Below are 16,962 nucleotides of genomic sequence, written 5' to 3'. Positions count from 1 at the left end.
AAATTCGGTACATTTTGACGGAAATATAATTATATGTTATTTTCATAATTGAAAATAAATATCAAAATCTAATTTATCGTTCAAATAAACAAATATACAAAACAAAAACTAATTAGTTATGCTTTAAATTTAAATTTTTGTTCATGATAAGGCGAGACTTATAAAATACACACAAACGAAACAAATGCCCGCAACTTGTCAACATTATTACTTTTTTTTCTAAAAGGTTGATGATTGATTAGGTCTTGTTGTGAAATAAACGTCTATAAATGGTGACGTAGCGGTGTGTTTCTTTGTCTCAAATTGACATAACTTTTTAAGATTGAATAATTTTCTATTTTTTTTGTCTATTTAATTATTTTAATGAAATTTTCTCACATTAACTTTAAGTTATGTGCTGAGGCGTAATATCAGTTGCATTCATGCGAAACTTCCCCTTTCCTTTTATTTTTATATATTAGTCATATATATTGAATATTGCATACTTGAGTGAAATGAGAAGCGCTTCGGCATGTAATTTAAAGACACATCACATCTTATACATACAAAACTGCTGTGCTATTAGGAACTTAATCTTTGAACCCCAACAAACGTATTTTTATGATTTTTTTTTGTGTTGTCATATAAAATTAAATAAACAATAATTCATATCTTTTCTTAGTCCTACAACACCCCCGCTTCTCAATGTGACTATCATCATATTTTTTTTTTAAGATTGTAAGACGAAGACTACGACGACGAATACGAAGACTATCACTCGTTTCCTGTGAGTGTTTAAGTTTAGCCAAGCAAAAATTCACCCAACCGTACTCTGTTGGATATATTTTTATATAAGTAAAAGCAAACGAATATCCCACAATCCACAAAGAACTGCAGCCGCCCATTCATTATTTTGCGCGCGCAAAAATAATTGAAAGAAATAACCAAACTTAACTTATATACCCATAAATATAGCTATATACTTGGATCAACAATAATAATAACAACAACAACATCAAGAAATATGATTCTCCTTGGTTAAATGTTTTGAAAGAGCTCCTTCAAATTGTGCATGGCCTTCTTCATCCGTCCGTTTCGTTTTTCTGAAGGAAATTTATTGAGAAAAATATATTGCAACAAGCCCCCTCCCCCCAACGTCACATCCTCTTTAAAGGGACGGATTTGATGTCGCATTATTGTCACTCTGTGTCACTGATAAATTAAAGGGGCCCACTTAAAGCAGTCATTATTAATTTTACTGCTATTTGAGGGCAGACAAAAAATTTTCAACCAGTACTTTAAACTACTAAACTATTTAGGGCTTTTAGTCCTTCAAGGGGCAATATTTACTTAATACTGGAAATTGTTCGTCAACTGGAAAAAGACAAGTTACACTATTTTTTTAAGTATCTAAGTACAAAATAATAAGCATTTTAGAATTTAAGTAGTGCTTTAAGTAATTGAAGAGTATTTTAACCAGGCAATTGAATGATGTTTGGAATTTTGTTTTAATTTTAAATACTTTGTACTTTGACAAAGTACTTCTAAAACTCTAATGTTTAAATTTTTCAAGTATCAGCACCTTAGAAGAACGCCTTACTGCTCTAGCATTGAGTAATTAATATTGAATGTATTGTTGGCAACAAAATCCGCCCCTTATTATGAGCTTTCATCCTTCTTCCAACTCCACCACCTCACCATCATCGTCAACATGGTAATGATGATGATCATCACAATCATCGTCGCCTTTTTATACCCAAGGTGGGTAGGTCGGTTTTTATAATTATTTGTTTTTTTTGTTGTTGTTGTTTCTGTATTTATTCATTCATAAGAAGACCGTTCAACGACTTGTTTTTAGCTGTGTTCATACTTCCAACAACATATTGCCAAAGCCAGAGCAAACAGAGCCACACCAAAGAGATAGATACATAGATACTCGTAGTTAGATATCCCACGAGTACTCATATTTATGATGAAAAGGACAACGAATTTAAGTATGCATCATACCATGGTGCATATTATATGCATGCAGCATATACGCAGCATATGTCATTAATTAATGGCTTGCGCTCTGTTTGTGAACACACATCACACATCAGTTCCTTCCTACTCGAGTCGAAGTCAAGAATATGCACATTTTTCTGAAATTTGACAAAGGAAATAAAAAGCAAAAATGTATCTGTTTATCCCGATTTTTAGTTTAATTGTATCTTACGGATGCAGCAGAAAGTAAACCAAGGTGTTTACTGTCTGTGTACCTATAAAAGAACAAAAAATCAAGAACATTCCTTGGGTAGGTAGGCTTAGATACGTCTGTCCGTCCGTTCGTCCGTTGCCGGCCCGTACAGAAAAACAGACAACAACAAAAATCAACTGCAGCAGAAACAGAACTTCATGCATGTTGAATCTTAGATAATTGCATTGACACATGTTGGGTGTGAATTTTATTTTATAGGATCTACGTGTCATGTTAGCAATATTTTTATATACATTTTTATTATTATTATTGTAAGTTTTGATTTTATTTTTGTTTCAACAGTTTTTTTCTTTCTTTTATTCGTTTCCAGTGATTAGTTAGTTTGCATTTATATACATAATTGTATGATGACTGTGACTGTGAGTTGTTTTTGTTGCAAAAATAAAATAAAAAAAAAAACAAATGGCTGTTTTTGTTGATAGGTGTTAGATGAAGCACATCCGGTTAAGGCTATAACGACGATTCCATGGAATTATGAATGAGACGATATTAAATTGACGATGATTATGATGATGGTGGTGGGTTTATAGGTTTTCTTCTGTGAGTTTGGGTTTTAGTTTTATATTTTCATGATATGAATGAAAAATGAGTATTTAATTTATTAACTCTTAACGAGATTAAAATTTATTTGAGTTGTTGCTTATAAATTAATAGATTTTCATTTAAGGTGATAACTAGACTATGTGAAGGTTGAGTTAACATTAGAACAATATTACTTTTGAAGAAACATTATTAATTACTTTTATATCTTCCTGTTTGCCGTTTTCAAATACAAAACTGTAAGTTTGTTGTTAGAGTTTCTAAAGTATGTTTGAATTGAGAATTCAATAATAATCGGTCAAAATCTATTGAAATAAAAATGCTGAGAATTTTCGATTAGGATAAATTAAGAAAGAAGCTAGATGATCCAAATATTAGCTATGGCTGTAAATACCCTAATTTTTGTAGTAAAATTTAATACACGTTAAGCATTCCATTTGAAGCTATCATGGCTTGAGTGTTTCAAGAAACGTATCCCATTGAAGAAATTTGGAGATGTCAATGCATTTCCATATTCTTAGTTGAGGCCCTTGGAACCGTTGTATCGATATGAAAAAAGTTTGGTGATATACTTTCAACATTATTAATATTCGAGACAGTACACAATCAAATTGAATTTTATACGACTAAAACATAAATAAATTGATTGGCGCAACAGTCCGTTGAAAACTAGGGCCTAGTGACTTGCAACTCTCAAAAATTCCTGTGTGCGAGTACGGTTGTCAGAGATGGAGAGAACCTACGGGTAATTTGAGAAAGCACTTTTCATTTAATTGTCGTTATTTTTCCAGAAAATTTAAAATATCTTTTAAAACCGCTACTTCCTCGCACCATACCAACACGATATATGGCACTTTGACGTTTTAATCCAGTTCCACTTTTAAAGTTTTAATGTCTTCGAACTATGTAAAAAAGCTGATGCTACATATCTAGTTTTGGTTTAAAGAAAAATTTTAATTATTTTAAAAAGACGTTATACCTTTAAAGCTAAAAGTTCACTTGACATTTTAGTGCAGCTAAGGCATTGATTTTCTTGTGGAAATTTAAAATCAAAATTATTATGTTAAAATAGCGAACAAATATTTCGGGTTTGATGAATTCAATTTGAAACAACATTACTCCCGTCCTTTGAAATATAAAAGGGTTCTTAAAAATATATGAACAATTTGAAAAAAAAACATAAAAACATAGACAAGTTATTTATGTTTAAAATCGATTTAAACGGGGCTAAACTTTTTTACGAAATAATTAAACACTCCCTTTTTTTAAATTTTTAAATCAAAATGATATGGTATAATTTTTTCCTTGCCCAATACTATATAATCCATTGTTTTTAGGATTATTAACACTTAACTACATAAAAATGGCGGCAAAATGAAATTATGTTTTTATTTTGGGACACCCATTATTTTCAAGGAAAAGTAAAACTGAGTTACTCTTACAGATGTCACTCAAGCATGAATTTACATATTTCGATCGTAAATTATTTCTGTTAACCATTTTCTTGAAAGATAATATTGAGGCCTATCAGGAAACTGTTTAAATTTTGTTTCCCTTCGAATCAATTGTTCGCACGGAATTTCTGTCTTAAACTTAAATCTACATGGAAATAAATGTTCATCAGATAAACATTTGATGCAATTGCAGCTCAGTTTCCCTGAAAACTTTTCCTCGTAACAAATATTTCCGAGGAACACTTTTAAGCATCATGTACCTTCCCATTTTTCGAGTGAGGGAAATATTCCATTCAATTCTTCATTTCTTTTAAATTGTATGTACATATATCTTTTTTATTCTGGGGCTTAAAAAAAAAAGATTAAATCCTTAAAAGAATAAATAAAGTTGTATAAACTCATTTTTCAACCCCAAGGTCGTACAAACTTCATCTGTACTATATAAAGTCATTTATGTGCATAAAATAAAAGTCACTGTCCGTCCTTTGTTATGTTGCTGTTTTGTGATCACAAAAAGCCTGTCACTTATCACTGTCATTAACACAATAATGTAATATTATAGGCGTTGCACATGCAATTAGTACTAAAGTCATAGCCCAAGGGAAATTCAACATTTTCCCCATATAAGATGGTGTCAATCTCTATCTAACTATAAAAATGTAAACATATAAAACAACAACAATATTACACTTGAGTAATTAAATTATAATGCTTCTCACCCTTCCCCCTTATGACTCAATGTACAAGTTAAATTCTATGTGTACTAACTCACGTAGAAAAATTGAAGCAATGTTTCGCTTGTCACACAAAAGCCATATTAGATAAGATAAGTTTATAAATGTAATGCTGCTACCGAACGCCGCGGTCGCCGCTGCGCTACTTTTTTAATTATTATTGTCTTGTTCTTCGTCTTTGTTTTATGTTATACAAGCATACATATACATATTTTTAGTTAATCAATTTTACTAAATAATTTCAATTTGTAGACAAAACAAAAATCTCATTGAAAATAAACAAATCAGGCCCGGACTGAATTGGCACAAACTCTGTGCATGAGTCGAGGACTAAATTATATGTTCTTTCTACTTGAATCATTTTTGAAGATTGCACAAAACTAATATTTTTGCCAAAAACTTTTACAATTTCAAAGAAAAATCGCGGAAAACCGATGATTTTTCATGATCCAACATTAAAATTTAACTTGTGGAATGTAAGTTTTACTTGATTTCCCTGTTGATTTTTTAATTTTACTTAACTAACTGTCCCCTATTTTTTTCCCAAAAAGTGTGTTTTTTATTCAAAACACCACAAACATTAATTTGTATAGATCTCTACCCCTTTCCCTCTAAAAAATGCCCTGAAATTGAATATTTCACTTGTTGAACGTATATTTTTGTTTGTTCGATGTTAGTGGTTTAGAAACATATTTTATTTTAAATTGATAAATAAAATAAAAAGGGACTAATATTTCCAATATAACTCAACCTCACTCCAACCCTGTGCATGCATAAGTTGTAAGTGAGTTGTGGGTCGAAAAAAACAACAATTTCTATTGGACACCCAAAGTTCCTACAGTAAAATATTCTAATAATATTTTTTCTTATCTTTGACGTAAACTTTCAAAAATAGAAAAACAAATACTTAATGAATGCAAATGCATAGAGTTTTGTATATAAATAAATTTAAAATAAAATAAATGCTTTTTAAAAGTAATACACGCCCTCTTTTAGTGTTTTATCTGTTGCAAAAGTTTTTCATTGAAATAGTTTTTGCAGCTGGTTTTTAAAATGAAACATATGGTTAATTGTTTTAATTTTTTTTATCTGACATTATGATAAAAATAACATACAAATTTTAATTGAAAAATAACAAAAATACAACATTTGCAATTTGTTTGTTGCCAATTTTATAAGTTTCTTTCTTGTTATCACTTTTGTTTCTGTTTGTTAATGGAAAGAAAAATGTTATCTAGGAAATGAAAAATAAAGTTAATTAACTTGTGGAATGCATTTTTATTGATTGAAGTGGATTTCGAGATTTGTTTGTATCTTTTAATTGAAATTCATTGAAAGTTAGAGGAATTTCTCAAGCAGGAATTCATAATGTGAATTATTATCCATATTACAAACCATTTTATAAGCTGTGGAATGTGAAATAAATGTCATATGTTTTAAGTACATGTTGCTTAACTACTTCAACTTTTCATTTTGTCCTCCAAACCTCCTCAAAAAATTGCACATAAGGCTATTAGACGATTATGTAACGCATTCATTTTTAGCGTGTTAAAAATCCTTAGTCTAAATTACATCGCTCTTAAAGTCAAGTGCACCTTAATTAATGACAAAATTGGTATAATTGACTCATATGTGAAGGAATGTCTAGAAGAATCAACTAGAATAAAATTTTTCCATTAAATCTTTTTCAACTGCAACTGTAACTTTTAAGCAACTACGACTTATTACTATACCTATTTTTCTTTAGGGTTAAAATAAATGAAAGTGCAAAGCTATTTTTTAACTTCCTTCTCCTCTGTTACCCTGATACCTAAAGCACATTCTCGCCACAGCACTCTTGACTATCTGTCTGTCTTTCTGTCAACAACTTCTAAGAAAACCATAAAACAACATTTGACACACGCAACATTTAATTCTTAAATCACATTTAATGATTAATTACAGCTAAATCTTTATAAATTGTTATTATTTTCTAGATTGCTTGTTTTTTTATTTGATTGCTTTTGCTATTCATTGAATTGTTGCATTTTTAAATGAATTTCGATCAGAAAAAAAGAAATAAAATATAAATTTCTTAAGTAAGAAAAAGTAAGCAATTTCATACACGAGTAAATTCCATAAAACAAAGCACGACCTTGCCCGGGGGGTTGAATTTAAATCGAATCGTATCAAATCGAATCACTGTACTTAGTACGTATCTTATAGAAAAATAAAAAAATAAACCTTGTCATATTATTTAAACTCTATAACCAGTTGTTTCTATGAGTGTGTCTTTATATTGACCTTATTTAAAATTTTACCAGCATAGCAGACAAAAATCTCGTCTCTCAATTGTTGTAAAAAAAAATTAAATTAGCAGCACCAACAAAACAACAATAGTTAAAAGTATAGAAAGGGGAAAAAAGCAAGTGATTGTAGTTATAATAAATCATTAACTTGTATTTTGTTTTTGTTTTTTAATTCCATAATTAAAAGAATTACCTGTGCACATACGAGAGAAAGAGAGAGAGCCAGCGAGATTGTGTGTCTTGATTGAGTTTGATTGATTGGAACAAAAGACGTAATAAGAGACATATAAAGTTACTACAAAGTTGAAACTAGATCCGGTATGTTATAAAAGTAATTAATCACTGGAACATATTAGAATTTGAGGTGGTGTATAGTTGCTAAACGTATCTTAACAAAAATTCTAAGAAGTAGTGATTCTTAAAGGAATTCCAAGCAAATGATGTTTCTGATTTTCTGAACTCATTTAAAATACTTTTAAATAATGACAAATTCCCATGAGTCAGTGTTCTTGAGATGTGTTTCGAGGTTTAGTACCTATGCGTCTTTTTCTTCTCAAAATAAACAAATTTTTACTCAAAGTGGAACGTAAGTTAAAATACGATCCGCACATTGTATTTATTAATCTACCAAAACGTATCCCTAATTCTTTTCAAAATATATCAATTTTTACTTAAAGTGAACATAGATTCAAACACGATCCACAATTTACTATTCCTAATTTATCATATCTTTGTGTCCTGAAACACAAAACTAATCAATTTGTATGTTTCTTTTTTTTAGCCCGTACACTTACCTGTTACTGCGATGGTAGCTGTCCAGACAATGTGGTCAATGGGACTTGTGAGACACGGCCGGGTGGCTCGTGCTTCAGTTCAGTTGAAGAAGTTTATGACGATATGACCGGAACCTATGAAGAAGAAAGAACTTATGGATGTATGCCTCCCGAAGAATATGGTGGTCTTTTAATGGTAATTATAAACAAATATATTCCTCGTTCCGAAGATCCAACTAACGCATATTTTATTTTGTTTTTCAATTTGCAGTGCAAAGTTGCATCAGTGCCTCATTTACATGGAAAAAATATTGCCTGCTGTGATAGTGGTGATTATTGTAATCGTAATCTTCATCCTGCATTCACACCCAAGACCACAACCCCGCCACCAGATCTACCCGCAACAGTTGTACCTCCAGAGCGATACATTCTCATCGGGCTGATGATACTCTGCGTAGCAATATTCACATTTGTAATGACAGGATTATGTTTGATTTATCGCCGCCGCCAGAAGCTCCACAAACAACCCAGACTGATAAATTCAATGTGTGGTGCACAAATGTCACCGTTAACTCAGCTTGTTGAACAGAGTTCAGGGTCAGGATCTGGGTTGCCGTTGTTGGTGCAGCGAACGATTGCTAAACAAATTCAAATGGTACGACAAGTTGGCAAGGGACGTTATGGTGAGGTTTGGCTTGCCATGTGGCGTGAGGAGAAAGTCGCTGTTAAGACATTCTTTACCACCGAAGAGGCTTCATGGTTTCGTGAAACGGAAATCTATCAAACTGTTTTGATGCGTCACGAAAATATTCTCGGGTTCATTGCAGCCGATATCAAGGGTAATGGATCGTGGACTCAGATGCTGTTAATCACTGACTACCACGAGCAAGGTAGTCTGCACGATTATTTACAGCGAAGCGTTTTGACACCACAAAAACTGCAAATTCTCGCATATTCCCTGTCCTCGGGTTTGGCTCATTTGCATGCTGAAATCTTCGGAACACCTGGCAAACCAGCAATTGCTCATCGGGACATCAAAAGCAAAAATATACTGGTCAAGCGTAATGGACAGTGCGCTATCGCCGACTTTGGACTTGCCGTCAAATACATCTCTGAATTGGATGAAATTCACATTGCCCAGAATACCCGTGTGGGAACACGTCGCTATATGGCTCCCGAAGTGCTGGAGGATACATTGAATTCAAAGCAATTCGAAGAATTCAAACGCGCCGACATGTACTCAGTTGGTTTGGTCTTGTGGGAAGCTTGCCGACGTTGTTACACAACAGTGCATGGATCAAAAACAACCATCTGCGAGGATTATGCCTTGCCATATCATGATGTCGTCCCCTCAGACCCATCATTCGAAGATATGCTTGCTGTGGTGTGTGTCAAAGGTTTCCGACCACCAATTCCAGCTAGATGGCAGGACGATGATGTCCTGGCGACGCTGTCGAAAATTATGCAAGAATGCTGGCATCCGAATCCGTCGGTGCGGCTAACAGCGTTAAGAGTTAAGAAGACACTTAGCAGACTCGAAATAGACTGCAATGACTGCCCCATTAAAATAGTGTAGATAGTGTTTTAAAAAAATGTTATATTTTATTTTTAAATAAGATTTTAACTGTCAAATGTATAGAGTAATGAGATATGTGGAAGCAACAGCTGTGTACAAAGTCATGTTTAATTTTTTCTTTTAGATTTTAAGGTTTAGAGTTTACCTTAAGCTAAGAAATATGTCATCTTGTTTTATTAATTTTATTTAAAAATATGTAATAATATAAGATAAGCTTTTGACAAATGTTAATTTATGCACGAAAAATGAACTGAAGGAAGGAGAAGAGGAGATTAAATTTAAACGAAAAAGAAAATGTTTTTGGTTAACAATGGCTTTAAATATTAATTAAAAAATTATTAACATGTGTTTGCATCTTTGTAGACATGAATATGAAAAGAGGTTGATAGTTAGAATTGGAAGTTTAAGTTGGTGTAATGGTATTTTGTTTTAAGATTTCTTATATTACGTTCCACAAGTACAATTAACTTCTTGAAGGCTTTAAGAAATTCATATATATAATATTTATTTAAATTTTTATGAAAGTAAACTCCATTCAAATTTAATTTTTTTCCTAAATCAAAAGAATATTAAATGTTTTACTATTTCAAATAAGTTTTTAATAGAATTCCAACTGACTTAATGAAGAGAAATTCATTGAATATTGATGGTATCCCATACAAAAATATTAAAACTCCTGAAAAGGTCTATGATTTCTCAATTCTTTGAATGTATGACTTTTTCATAGATTATCTTGACCATTCACTTTAAAGAATGTCCTTTAAAAGCCAATGTACGCCTTCTAAAAACTATTAACTTACGCTTTCCTGACTAAGCTTTCAAGAACTAAACTACTCCTCTTATTTTAGACAAAGGAAAGTAGTTGTTTTATTTTTTTAATAGAAAGTAGAGAAAGTTCAGTGTACTATAACACATTTTTTCTGTTAGCTTTATCAAATTTTCCATGCAATGTAATCAAATAACAAATAAGCCTTTTTGTGGCTGTTTTTAAAGTCATGGAAAAATTAATGTAAAAAATACAAAACTTAAAAAAAGAATGTATTTAACTATTTAATTAAAAAAATGTGAATGTATACAAAATAATAATTTACTTATATATTTACTATATTCAATATGTGCCAGAATGAATTTTAGTCTTAAAGATTAAATAAAATATGTAAAATGTGTTTAAAAAAAATGCAATGCCTTATTTTTAAAGCAGAAAATTTTACTAAACTTGCAAACTAAAAAATAAAAACTTAAGTTGCCTTATTGTAAAAAAACAGATAAAATATGCCTCTGTAGCGTTTTTTAAAAATCAATTAACTATTATTCAATTTTGACTGCCGAAATTTTAAAAACAAAATAAATGCAAACAAAAAATCCACAAATTTTTGAAATACCTAAAAAAAGACAAGAGTAGCGATAAGGGTATACATACTTTGTGTATCGCGACCGTTTTGTTGTTCTTTTTTTTTATTAGTTCGTGTAATAAGCCTGCCTTATTGTGAATATTTATAAATTATAAAATGTTTATGTAAATATATATTATGCCTATTAACAAACGAAAAGATGTGCAAATTTAAGATAAGAAAGAAAAAAAAAACAACACAACAAAAAAACTATAAACTTACTTTCTCTAAGTTTAAGTTGAATTTATAAACACAAAAATAAAATGACAAAAAAAATATAAATTAAAATTATTTAAAAATAAGTTCATAATTTAATTTAAAATTTAAGAAAATGTGTAAATATTATAATTATGGTAAAATTAATAAATATTATATTATTTTCTCTTCTTAACACATACAAAATAAATATATTATATTATTATTAATATTATTAAAATATTTTTCAAATATTGGTTGACTGTAATTGATGGAAAATTGTAGTGATCACGAAGTTTTAATAAAAAATATAATAAGAAACATACAAAAATGAAATACAAATTAACAAAAATAATACTTCTGGAAATAGAAAATTTTCTTCAAATCAAAAAATAAAAACAAAAATATGAAAGAAAAATAATAAAAGTGCAAAAAAATATTCATAAAAAAGATTTGTTTTCATTTTGGATGCATTTAGCAATTGGATTTGAAGATGACTGGTTTGAATCGGTGGGTTTCATTTATTTGTTAAAAAGCTTTGAACTAATAAGGAAGGACATGGTTGTCCAACTTAACACCACATAAACAGGTCTTAGTGATTTAAACTTATGTCATATTATAGAAATAGAAACACTGAAAAATACGGATAAATACTTTCTAGGAAGATTAATAAATCATCGCCCATTTCACTTCGACAGTTTAGTTTAGACTTCCTGCATACCTTTATTCTACATAAGTAATTTTTCTATCTTTAATTTTTCTAGACATTGGTTTTGAAAAAGCGGTTGCAAGAATAGGGGCCAAACACCGTAAAATAATAAGAACTAAATGTAAGCCCCAAATTAGGCCACAATTAATAAATTAGTCCAAAAAGTATTATGTACACCTTTAAAAGCCACTCTGTGAAGAAATTCTATGTATGACTCGATTTTTCAAATTTTTAAAATTCAAATCGGAAGCAAACATTTTAACGACCAAATGCCTGTAAAATCGTTTAAAATGCATTTCAAACATGTTTAAAACGCATTCCTGAAGCTTGTGGTAAACGTACGAGAGTGTTGTATACGCCTAAATGACCGTAAATTTGTCACAAATATGATGACATACAAATTTTGACAAGCGTTTGGAAAATTAAGTTAAAATTGGTTATTTTTTAAAGAACTTGTTTTTTTTTTGTTTAGGACCTAAAACTTTTTAAAATTATGTTACAGCTTTGAAGTTAAATCTTTAATACAATACTTCACAAATTTTCCTTTCCATAGACATCTCAATTTTGAAAATCGGTACAGTATTTTCTGACTTACAACGACTTTTGTGCAGATGAAAATTGTATTTGTCAATTGTTCATACTTTCACATGTGGAAAAACTTCTAAGTCCAATTGTTGTGGTTTGTGTCTTTGATAAATACAAGATCATTGGTGTCTTGGCTTTGTATGAAAGCATATAAATAAAGCTGTTGCACATTTGTGAAGACAATTTACGCTATTGTCGGATAGATGGCGTTGTCAATCGACACATTTATGTATGTAATTCATACGAAGTTTCCTGACCTCCTATTCATTTGATTAATAAAAATGATATTGCTGTGATGTATAGATCTCATAAAAGTGAACAAAATTGTTGCTATCTTTTAGGCGTTTAATATTAAATAAGCAGCAGTTGAAATGTTACAAAGATAGTTTTTAGATTAAAAATTTTCACTAATAGTTTGGTTTTGAGTTTAACGATTAAACTTTTGAACAATTTCCTATTTTTGGTGTAATGTAAAGCTTGAAAACTAAAATAAATGTTTATGTTGTTTTCCTTAGAGAATTGTAAATATTTCGTTATTAAGTCGACGTATGTCTTATTTTGTATTATATGTTTTATCGCTGAAAAGAAAAATAATAACTCAATGAATAACAAAAAAATTACACAAGTTTTATTTGATTTTATTCTTGAAATAATTATAAATGAACATACATACGTATGTATATATACATATGTATATATTAAAAAGCCAACATTTTAATATCATTAAGAAAGATATTCCAAAAACTACAAAAAACACAATTTTAAAAATGAACACCATAAATTTAAGAATGAACAAAATAAGACCATATGCTGGGTAAACGACATTATACTTTTTTTAGCTTAGTATGTAGTACTCTTTTTTGACCTCCTTTAACTTCAGAAGAAGTTCATGACATCCACTCCATCAAATATCAATTTTGTATAGTAAATGTTTTATTTAAGGAATACCAAAACTATAATTGATTGACTGATCAGCGAAATTATATAGCACGTTTATTAACGTTTATATGGTATACTTTATTTTTTGAGAACGATAACATTAAGGATACTGAAATTTAATGTGTATAAGAGAATCAGTCCTGTTAACTTTTCTGATACATTATTATTCACAATTTGTGAGGGATTATTGGTAGATATTTATGTTATTAGATTAAAAACAAATTGATATTGAACTTTCTTAAATTAAGGAAGTGACATATTTTTAAATCTCATTGAGTTTCGGTTCTTGTTAAACATTTATGTTATTTGCAGCTCAGAGAAAGCAATACCAGGCCGACCGACCTGGCTAAAACTTGGTGTGTATTCTTTCAAGACATGCTACTAACTGTAAATAACCTCGATATACTCCAGTAGTTCCATCTGTATGACTTTGCACAGGCTTTTCAAACGACCCTCATATGTAGCGTGTCGAAAGTTTTATTAGACTCGTGGATTTCAATCTGGCAATACTTTTTTCGGAGTTTGTGTTTGTGTTGTCAATTAATTTACATGCAGTTTGATTTGCCATTGATTTATAAGTTTACTTACTTTTGAGAAACGTTTGTTAACCTTTCAGACTTATTAGTAAAATAGTAAAATAATGGTCCGGTTCCCATCACCGATGCATCAATTTATTCAAGGTAACTTTCGTTGAGCGAAGTATCTTACGTCTTAGGCCTTTTGCGGGCTTATTTTCCAAGACCGTGTGATTTCGAAAGAGAATATTCACCCATAATGGATGACATACGGCCCCAAATTGGCAACAGACAAAAAATCTTTAAAAAACTATTTCAAAACATTTTATTTCATCATATTGTAAAAATGACAAAAATTGACTCAAGGTGTTCTCACTAATCTTTTTTTTAATAAAAATTAACTTTGCAATGGGTTTTTGAGTTTTTAATTTACTTCAAAGATTACTTTTGCACTCCCAAATGTCGGTGACTGGGCTGACTATACCTCTTCTAGATATGTACGCTACTGAATTATTCAAATGAAGGTAAAGTTTTTATTCATGAATTTCTTCAAAAAGGTTTATTTTCAGGAAATGTGGTAATAGTTTATCTGAGTTGTACAACAAAAGTAGATACCTCCTTAAAAAGTAATACAAAAATCATTTCTTTCAAGCTTCTAATTAAACACTTCCAAAAGCTAATCACATTAATTCCACTTAAGTATAATGATGTCCTCAAATGCTGTTCTCATTAGCGTTTTAGCACTCTCAAGTGCCATTGTTTCGCCTTTCAGGATATTACTTTAGCCTTCAATTAACTGCAATCCTCTTTGCGAGACAGGTCATGTGTGAAAAATGTCCTTGTGGTTTCCGGAAACAAATTAACACCCCCACGGTCTACCTTTCAAACCCTCCCTCATTTAATTATCTTACCTGAATCTCAAGACATCATCAGTCAACAGCGGCGGAATGGGAATAATTTTCATTGCCAAAATGTACCAAATCGACAGAAGTCAAATTCAATGATATAATTTTTCTCGTACTTACCTTTCCAAAAGTTTTTCTTTCAAATGCGTTAATGATTTATGACGGACAGAGAATCATCAACATCATTAAGGTGCTTTTTAACGCAACATAGATATAGGTGGGTATTGGTTAGACACCCTCTCATCAGAAACAAAACCACCCATCATCACCTGAGGGGGAGTCTATATCTTATCCCCTTCCCGGTGAGCACAGAACTTTCGGCATCATCAAAAAATGAGAAGTATTTTCAACATATGAATGTTGGAACATTGCCATTTTGGCATTCGACCACATCCCAAATAACAAATGGAAATGGAAAAGATGTCGACTGTTTCGTTGGTTTGTTAGCGAATCGGTATGAGGCTGCTGACAAGCATCAGCATTTTTTCGGTACCGGAAAGGCACACCAAATCCGCCAACATTTTCAACGGAAGATCATATTATGATGTTCCATGGCGAAAACTGCCTCCGGTCTGTGGCAGTGATAGTGATGATATGTTCGTGGACATGGACCAATATAAAAGCCTCCTTTCCATGGAAGAAGCGCTACGCTGTTTCACAGTCTAGACTCGGTATACATTTGGGTGTTCAGGGATCATATATATTTATTTATATGGAAAAACTACAATGACAACGCTATGATGTTGAAAGTTGGAGGTGGTTGGTAGAGCCTTTAAATGGATTTCGAATGGTATATTTTTCGTTTTCTGAATGTAGGTCATGTTTGCGTTGTTCTCAGTTCTGTGCATCATGAGAATGTGGACGTGGAGTACCATGTAGATACCTAGTACCTGAGTATTGCATCGTATTAAAAATAAACTAGGTCGCTTTTGGGTATTTTATCATCTACCTATCCACCTTCCGTATGGTTTTTATACCTTTCCTCTCTCGCTTTACAAGGATATACCTAGGAGTCTGTAGCTTATATTGCCATAACCAATAAGCCAGGAAGTGTATTTGTCAAATCATTCAGGTCGTTTTTGTGTGGGAGTAGAAATTGAATATTGAAATGAAAATTAAGATTTTATCAGCTCGGCTTTTATATATCGGTAGAGGGTTGATGTTGAAATGTTTTGTGTAATTGCAACGGAAGCAGGTAAACATCGATATTAATTTTACATTCCTACATATTCCCGCCATGATATTGGCCTATTTTAATTTTGTTTGAGATTCAGATAAAGAGATGGGAAATTAATATGAAAAGATTCTATAAATACGTATGTAGGTAGTTGATATGTTAACCCACTTTTCAGCTAGTTGGCAGTTTCAAGATATCAGTTTGATTTTGGGTCAAACTCAAAATTAAAAAAAAATTGTTAACAATTATGTCATTTTTATTTGGCAATGCGGAAATGTAAATATGTATTTTTAAGTTTGCGAAATATTATTTCATTTCAAAATAAAATTTGAGGTTAAAACGACTTTGCAAAAATGACAATTGTAAACTTATACCGGGATCTTAATTTGAGTCCTTTTAACAAGTAAGGTTAACCAGGTTTTTAAGGCTAAATAGCCAGTTCTCATTTTTTTTTGATTTTTTTACGCCAATTTTTGAATTTTCTATCATTTTTGAAGGGACATTTTTGAAACCAATTAACTATTTGTGAGGTGTCAGTTAAATTCAGCACCATTTGTGTAGTGACATGTTGACAGTTTAGAATATTTATCACATTTTCGAAAAAGCATTCTGAACCTGAAAAATCTACAGTTTATATTTTAGATAGAAAAAAGTGGTTTAGGATTTAAATTCAGAATTGGATAGAAATACTTAAATAGTGATCAATTCTGTCAAACGTTTAAAGAAAAATGCTGTAATACTGAGCAAATGTGTTCGAAGGGTTTTGTTGGTTATTTTTCTTCAGCTGTCAAATTTGTTAAAATTATATTGGATGATATAAAATATCGAGGCAATTAAATATTTTGAGATACCATAGTTCTTACAAAAATTCTAAAGCTCTTTTAACTCAAAAAAATTTATAAACTTTTCTGTTCCCTTATAGATTTCAAATTAAAAGGAAACTGG

General features: G+C 30.8%; 1 protein-coding gene across 3 annotated transcripts in view; it reads left to right on the top strand.

Annotated features, from left to right (window-relative positions):
• LOC129951788 (bone morphogenetic protein receptor type-1B) overlaps positions 1–10,950 on the top strand; it is a 209,149-nt gene extending 198,199 nt beyond the window's left edge. For 2 of the 3 annotated variants that reach the window (XM_056064107.1, XM_056064109.1), the window contains exons 2-3: positions 8,034–8,221; positions 8,297–10,950. In XM_056064107.1, the coding sequence (XP_055920082.1) occupies positions 8,034–8,221; positions 8,297–9,601 (1,493 nt within the window). In that variant the 3' untranslated portion in view covers positions 9,602–10,950. Of the gene's footprint in view, positions 1–7,646; positions 7,839–8,033; positions 8,222–8,296 lie in introns of those variants that run through there. The other variant, XM_056064108.1, reaches the window with a different exon arrangement.
• Positions 10,951–16,962: the final 6,012 nt, after the last annotated feature.

Source organism: Eupeodes corollae, chromosome 3 (genome assembly GCF_945859685.1).
Source record: "Eupeodes corollae chromosome 3, idEupCoro1.1, whole genome shotgun sequence".
Lineage (NCBI taxonomy): Eukaryota > Metazoa > Arthropoda > Insecta > Diptera > Syrphidae > Eupeodes > Eupeodes corollae.
This window is presented reverse-complemented; position numbering and strand designations above follow the sequence as displayed.